This window comes from Macaca fascicularis, chromosome 5, assembly GCF_037993035.2.
Source record: "Macaca fascicularis isolate 582-1 chromosome 5, T2T-MFA8v1.1".
NCBI lineage: Eukaryota > Metazoa > Chordata > Mammalia > Primates > Cercopithecidae > Macaca > Macaca fascicularis.
In genome coordinates this window covers 60,136,290-60,144,058 of record NC_088379.1, presented here as the reverse complement: position 1 = coordinate 60,144,058, position 7,769 = coordinate 60,136,290, and the positions used below count along the sequence as shown (strand labels likewise).

The window sequence follows — 7,769 nt, the reverse complement described above, 5'->3', positions numbered from 1 at the left end:
TGTCAAATACACAACTGGGGGTGGGACCAGAGCTGGGGCAGGCCCGGGCTCCCTGGCAAGCTTTAGTCTATGCTCACCATACTACACCTCACCCCCAAGAAGACCAAAACCTCTTTCAATTCAATAGCATAGCAACTGCCAACAGCAAGGTATCTTCCATGGCAATTTGCTGGGTGATTTTTGGAGATATTTTTGTTTATCAAACTGCCTCAACACACATATACTTGCTAAGCTACAAGTATACAATTTCTATTAAACGGATTTCACTTTGGGGCCAATTCAGGCAACTGACTTCAGGTGGGGATAGAGCCTCTTTAGTCACGTTATCTTGGCTTCTAAAGCTGGCTGAAATCCAGAGAATCGAAAAGTCATTCAAGAAACCTAAAATGACCTGCCTGCAAGAAGAGGAAGGACTTTCAGCTTAGGGCAATAATAATGAATAACATTTCCTGAATAATAATAATAATAATTAGAAAGGATTGACTTTCAGAAATTTTTCTCAAGTCAAAGCTCCCGCTACTTTGGTTCCAACTTTTCTCTCTAATTGGAGAGGAGGAGCATCTCCCAGACAGCTGCCTGCCTCAGAGAAGCCAGTCTTCCTAATCCCCTCAGACCCAGGGGATGAGGCCCTGCTGAATCGCTGCTCTCTACTGGCTGGAGCCACACCTCCCTCCACCGCGGGGCGGGGCTACAATGTCCCCCCGGTTAGGGCCGCAGGCAGCTCCTCCCAGCCACCCACCCCACCAGTTCCCATCCTCCGACCCCCCTCCACCAACCCCTTCTTTCCACACTGCCCCCTGAGTTCAGGGAATTTCCCCAGCATCCCAAAGCCTGAGTTTCCTGCCAGTGGGGAGGGGTGAATGCAGATAAAAGGAGTGCAGAAGGCACCGGGAAACCAAAGTGCTCTGTATCCTCCAATCTCCGCGCCTCCACCCAACTCAGGAACCCACGACCTTTCACAGCGCTCTCTTGACAACTATGAGCCTCCAGTCCAGCCGCGCGGCCAGTGGTCTGGGTCCTTCGGGCTCCTTGTGCGCGCTGCTAGCGCTGCTGCTGCTGCTGACGCCACCGGGGACCCTCGTCAGCGGTGAGAGCGCCTGGCACTCGGGCACAGCGGCGCATCCCAGCCTTTGCGGGCCGCTGCGTTCCAGGAAACTCTTCCAGCAACCTGCCCTATAAAAATGTCTTTCTTTCTTCCCCAGCTGGTCCCGTCTCTGCTGTGCTGACAGAGCTGCGTTGCACTTGTTTACACTTTACGCCTAGAGTAAACCCCAAAATGATCGGTAAACTGCAGGTGTTCCCCGCAGGTCCGCAGTGCTCCAGGGTGGAAGTGATGTAAGTTCTCCTGAGTTGCTGTGTCCACTGTGACTTAGGCAAGTCCTCCAGCCTGGATCGTCAACCTTTGTGGCTCATGATTGCATGCTCTTTTTCTTTACTTCAGAGCCTCCCTAAAGAATGGAAAGCAAGTTTGTCTGGACCCGGAAGCCCCTTTTCTAAAGAAAAGCATCCAGAAAATATTGGACAGGTATTTGTCCCTTTGATCTTTGTGGTGTTTTAATATCTTCTCTGGAAAGCATATACTTCACAATGTCCTTATTCTCTCTGTAGGATTTAGAGCATGCTTAGAATTATAAGGTTGTTAAGAAGAATAGGGAAACTTTTTTTTTCTGGAATGTTCTGGGGAGACCTTTATCACCAATCTTACATGCCTGAACAATGACACAGAGCTCATTACTGACATCTATTTTTTGTGGGCTCTTTGCTTTTACTGATTTTTTTCCCCACCAAACACTTTTGAAAACCGAATGTAGTAGACAGGAGTGTGGGAATTGGTTATACTAATATAACTCTTTTCTCAACAGTGGAAAACAAGAAAAACTGAGTAAGAGAAAGGACCATACATCGTAAAATTGCCCATTCTTCAGCGGAGCAGTTTTCTGGAGATCCCTGGACCCAGTGAGGATAAGAAGAAAGGGTTGGTTTTTTCCAACAGTCCGTTTTCTACATGGATTCCCTACTTTGAAGAGTGTGGGGAAAGCCTACGCTTGTCCCTGAAGTTTACAGCTCAGCCAATGAAGTGTTTAGCATAGTATTTCTGCTATTTACTGTTATTTTACCTGATAAGTTGTTGAACTCTTTGGCAACTGACCATATTGTAAGCAAAGAATCACCGGTTATTAGTTTTTCAATGAATATTGAATTGAAGATAACTATTGTATTTCTATCATATTCCCTAAAGTCATACTGAAAAGGCTGTAGATTTCATATGGAAATAATGTTTTATTAGTATGTGGCTGAGGGAGGTATCCTGTTGTCCTCACTCACTCTTTTCATAAAATAGGAAATATTTTAGCTCTGTTTCTTGGGGAATATGTTACTCTTTACCCTAGGATGCTATTTAAGTTGTATTGTATTCGAACGCTGAGTGTGTTATACCGTTATCTGTGCAGAATATATTTCCTTATTCAGAATTTCTAAAAATTTAAGTTCTGTAAGGGCTAACATATTCTCTTCCTGTAATTTTAGACATTTGATGTCTTCTTAGTATGGCATAATGTCATGATTTACTCATTAAACTTTGATTTTGTATGCTATTTATTCACTATAAGATGACTATAATTCTGGTCACTAAATGTACACTTTAGATAGATGAAGAAGCCCCAAAACAGGTAAATTCCTGATTGCTAATTTACATAGAAATGTATTCTCTTGGTTTAGTCTTCAAAAAATATATAGCATTGCTAAGATTTTTAGATGTCTATTGTGGATCTTTTAAAGGTTTTGACCATTTTTTTAAAATGAGGAATTAAACATGTATCACATTCAGTATATTAAAATTGCACTTTCATTTTTCACTGTGTGTCACGTTGGTTTTTGGTAGTTGTACTGTCATTTGGAGAAACAATAAAAGATTTCTAAACCACTCATGTTGTTTCTCCTCCTTCTACTTTTACTATTTACCTTTAATTCTACATTATTCAAAATGCTACCTCTGCTCTTCTCTGGCTGGCAGAGAAGGCCCTCATTCCCCGATACCATTGCATTGGTTCAACTTTTCTCCATGCTCAGCCCCCTTCCAGTTACTCCTTCACAGCACCAATAGCCTCTGGGGTCTTCAGAAAACACAAATAGGATAAGATTTCCCTATCTAAATTCTTAAATAACTCCCTGTTTCCTAGACATGAAATAAAAGTTGCTAAACACGATGAATGATGTTCTGTCTCATCTCACTCCTGATCATCAGTATTTCAACTTCCCTGTGCTTCACATTCACTATGGTCAGGCGTTCAGATCCCTAACTGGGCATGTTCTTTCCCCAGGCTCATGACTTTGTATTTGCTAGGGCCTCTACCTGGAAAGCCCTTACGTTTTTCTGCATAGAAGAGGAGGCTTATTCATCCTTCAGAATTCAGTTCAAGCAATATCTCCTTCGTGAATTTTCCTTGGCATACTCAACAAAGCTTGTGGTTTGCATCTTGGTATTCTCATAGCATCTTCTAGACATCTGAATTATAACAAATATATTCCATTGCTTTTATTTGTTCATAGGTTTCTTCATCTAACTGTATCAGAGCTCTCCTAGAACATCAACCATATTTCATTCAACTCTGCATTCCAAATGTGTGGGGCATAGAATGACTTAATGAATTAATAAGTTATCCTGACCCTCAGGTTGTCAGATATTATACTAAAATCAATAATCTGGCTCATGGTAAATTTTGATTAAATTGTAATTTGTTTACCCTCTTTTCTCCTTCTTGTCGACAGGTAATCCAACAGGGCTTTAGCATGGGTAATCCACCCACCCCTCATTTTCACTTGGCTACCTCTCATGTTTCCTTCCTTTGGGGATAGTTTACCTATCATTTTCTTGAGGCAATCTTTATAACTCTTACTCCTTCCAGATTAAGATCCCTTTTCTATACTCTGATAGCACTCTGTACATTTTATTCATAACATTTTCTCATGAAGGTGACTTTAGAGTTTATAGAGAGTATATGCATGTGGTAATTTGTTTAGAGTCTGTCTATTCTAGCTTCACTGTAAGTTCCACGAGAGCAGGGACAATGTTTATCATCTTTATCTCAGTTCCTCGTACAATGCCTAGCACATAGTATATATTTAAACAAATGAGTGATCTTGTTAAACAAGTCTCTCTGTCTCTCTAGTATTAAAAGTGTCTTTTCATATAAAATACCTGTTCTTAGGAAAACCAAGAAAATGAAAAGAAGAAGACTAACCAAATTAGCATGTGTATACACACATTCACACCGTGGCTGAATTAATGTATTATATATGCTTATATTGGCATGTACTTGTACACTTTAGTATATCTAACCTAGGCTTTCCTGTATGTTTTATCTCTCTATATAAAATATATTTTAAAAATATAAAAATTTATATATTTTATATATAAAATATAAATTAGATTAATATTTTTAATTATTATATATTTATATATTTAAATAACAGAGAGAATGAAAGAAAGAGACACAAAGATATGAAAAAGCTTAAAAAGTAGATTCAGAGATGGGCTTTCTAAACATTTTTTCAACAATAAAAAAGTACAAAATATTTCTAATTTTTTAAAATGCATTAAACTTCTGTGGTCTCTTTTTGCTCTCTCAAATGGTATTTTTTTTTGAACTTATGAATGATACAGTAATTCTGGGGAAACCCTAGAAAGCAAACCAAATTACAAAAATGACCTCTAAATTTCAGTGTTTAAAACAATCCCTGCTATGTCATATTAACTCCAAAATACTTACTGAAAAATGCTTGATTATAAAAGATTAAAGAATATTAAATGCCCTTTGTACAGGTGAAATATAAGATTCATAAAGAAATAAACATTACTGGTTAGTGTCTTTTTTAAATTAATTAATTAATTTATTTTTTATTATTATTATACTTTAAGTTCTAGGGTACATGTGCATAACGTGCAGGTTTGTTACATATGTATACTTGTGTCATGTTGCTGTGCTGCACCCATCAACTCATCAGCACCCATCAACTCATCATTTACATCAGGTATAACTCCCAATGCAATCCCTCCCCCCTCCCCCCTCCCCATGATAGGCCCCAGTGTGTGATGTTCCCCTTCCCGAGTCCAAGTGATCTCATTGTTCAGTTCCCACCTATGAGTGAGAACATGCGGTGTTTGGTTTTCTGTTCTTGTGATAGTTTGCTAAGAATGATGGTTTCCAGCTGCATCCATGTCCCTACAAAGGACACAAACTCATCCTTTTGGGATCTCATTAAACTAAAGAGCTTCTGCACAGCAAAAGAAACTACCATCAGAGTGAACAGGCAACCTACAGAATGGGAGAAAATTTTTGCAATCTACTCATCTGACAAAGGGCTCATATCCAGAACTTACAAAGAACTCAAACAAATTTACAAGAAAAAAACAAACAACCCCATCAAAAAGTGGGCAAAGGATATGAACAGACAGTTCTCAAAAGAAGACATTCATACAGCCAACAGACACATGAAAAAATGCTCATCATCACTGGCCATCAGAGAAATGCAAATCAAAACCACAATGAGATACCATCTCACACCAGTTAGAATGGTGATCATTAAAAAGTCAGGAAACAACAGGTGCTGGAGAGGATGTGGAGAAATAGGAACACTTTTACACTGTTGGTGGGATTGTAAACTAGTTCAACCATTATGGAAAACAGTGTGGCGATTCCTCAAGGATCTAGAACTAGAAGTACCATATGACCCAGCCATCCCATTACTGGGTATATACCCAAAGGATTATAAATCATGCTGCTATAAAGACACATGCACACGTATGTTTATTGCAGCACTATTCACAATAGCAAAGACTTGGAATCAACCCAAATGTCCATCAGTGACAGACTGGATTAAGAAAATGTGGCACAATATACACCATGGAATACTATGGTTAGTGTTTTTTTTTTTTTTTTTTTTTTTTTTTTTTTTTTTTTGAGACCGAGTCTCACCGTTGCCCAGGCTGGGGTTCTGTGACGCAGTCTTGGCTCACTGCAACACCGCCTCCCAGGTTCAAGTGATTCTCCTGCCTCCGCCTCCGGTGTAGCTGGGACTACAGGCGTGTGCCACCATGCCTAGTTAATTTTTTGTATTTTTAGTGGAGATGTAGTTTCACCATGTTGGTCAGGCTGATCTCAATGGTTCCTTTTTTTTTTTTTTTTTAAATCATCAAGCTCTGATTTTTTTTTTAATCATCAAGCTCTGATTTTTTTTTTTTTTTTTTTAAGAAACAAGACTTGTAAGTTTAGTTTGTTCATAGAAATAGAATGAAACATGGTTTCTAATATCCTTGCAATTCTAGTTGTCAGGCCCATTCTACAAATGGTCACTCTATACAGAAAATAGATTACAGTATATTACTGAAGAGTAATCTAAGAAACTAACTGACAGCTACTCTTCACTCTTCCGACCATTCCTAGTTGATCTTGCTACTAGCAAACTCAAGGACTAACATATTTCAGAAAATTTAATCTAATCTAAATATCCTAGGGATATATCTTCTAGTTTCTTCATACTAACCCCTAAATACTATTTTCACTCTGTTATCTGTCTGAAACTCTATCTTATGTAAAGTCATTTGATATTGAACAAATGCTCGGCTAAAATCTACTCTGTTACTGCTCCAATTCAGATAATTTTCAATGTATAATTAATGTCTTTCATTATACCAGACTTTCCTGTTTGCCTCTATGTGTGACGCATTCACATAATCCTTCAATTCCTGAAGGTATGACAAGATCTATGATAAAATATGACTAGTGGCTTTATTTTTCTATCATGGTTTTAATTCTTGCTTAAGCAAAATAATTGCTGTGGATAACTCTCATGTTGTATATAACTTCAAAATACCTTCCTGTATGTCACAAAATGAGAAATTTACCAGATGAAAGTAGCACTTGGGGATTTCTAGTTGCCTCCCTGACTAAATCAAGGAAGAGGAGGAGAATGTACCATGATTTGGATTTTGGCTGACAGTCCTGGTTCATCCTGAGTCAGCAAAATTAATATTATATTCCTAAGAAGGATTGTTCATACCTCAAATATGTGGAGGGAGATAAGAATGCAGAAAGATCTAGAGTTTAGGTGTATAATTTTGTTTCTACAAATTTCAAAGTCCTGTTCCTGAACATAGATAAATTGCAAGGAGTCTTTTCTGGAAAATTCACTTTTTTTTTTTTTTTTTCAGATGGAGTCTCGCTCTGTCGTCTACGTTGGAGTGCAGTGGTGCGGTCCCCGCTCACTGCAAGCTCTGCCTCCCAGGTTCACGCCATTCTTCTGCCTCAGCCTCCCAAGTAGCTGGGTATACAGGCGCCCATCACTAGGCCTGGCTAATTTTCTGTATTTTTAGTAGAGACTTTTCTCTAACACATAAATTTATGATGTTTGTTTTTAATCTACCTCTAGGGTTAAAGAGAAAACTAGTTGACTTATTTCCAGCAAGAGAAGCTAATTATACTTCTTTATATTTTGTGGTGCAGTACAAAATTAGAGCAATTGGATTTCAAATCTAGTTTTGTTTATTTCCAGCTATGTGAGCTTGACAGTTTGTTTCACTTCTACCTTCCCCAGCTTCCTCATCTGTAAAATCAGTATAATATCTCTCTCACAGGCACTACCCTGGAACAAAGTAGATTCTTGGTAAATATTATTAATAATTTCTTTCCCAAGACTGCTAGTTCAAACTCCCCTTTACAAACGAGAAAACTGAGAACTTAGTAGTTTAAGCATCCTTATTTTTTTCTAAA

At 38.5% G+C, this 7,769-nt stretch overlaps 1 protein-coding gene across 1 annotated transcript; it reads left to right on the top strand.

Moving 5' to 3' along the window:
* The first annotated feature begins 897 nt into the window (after positions 1–897).
* On the top strand, positions 898–2,923 carry CXCL6 (C-X-C motif chemokine ligand 6). Its single transcript, XM_005555086.4, has 4 exons — positions 898–1,087; positions 1,203–1,335; positions 1,442–1,525; positions 1,863–2,923. The coding sequence occupies exons 1-4, from the start codon at positions 979–981 to the stop codon at positions 1,906–1,908; spliced, it is 372 nt and encodes a 123-aa protein (XP_005555143.3). The 5' UTR covers positions 898–978; the 3' UTR covers positions 1,909–2,923.
* Positions 2,924–7,769: the final 4,846 nt, after the last annotated feature.

Excerpts from the sequence above, each read along its gene's own strand:
- CXCL6 (XM_005555086.4), top strand. The coding sequence starts at position 979 with ATGAGCCTCCAGTCCAGCCGCGCGGCCAGTGGTCTGGGTCCTTCGGGC. Across the intron at positions 1,088-1,202 it reads ACCGGGGACCCTCGTCAGCG|CTGGTCCCGTCTCTGCTGTG; the intron begins GTGAGAGCGCCT and ends TTTCTTCCCCAG. Across the intron at positions 1,336-1,441 it reads TGCTCCAGGGTGGAAGTGAT|AGCCTCCCTAAAGAATGGAA; the intron begins GTAAGTTCTCCT and ends TCTTTACTTCAG.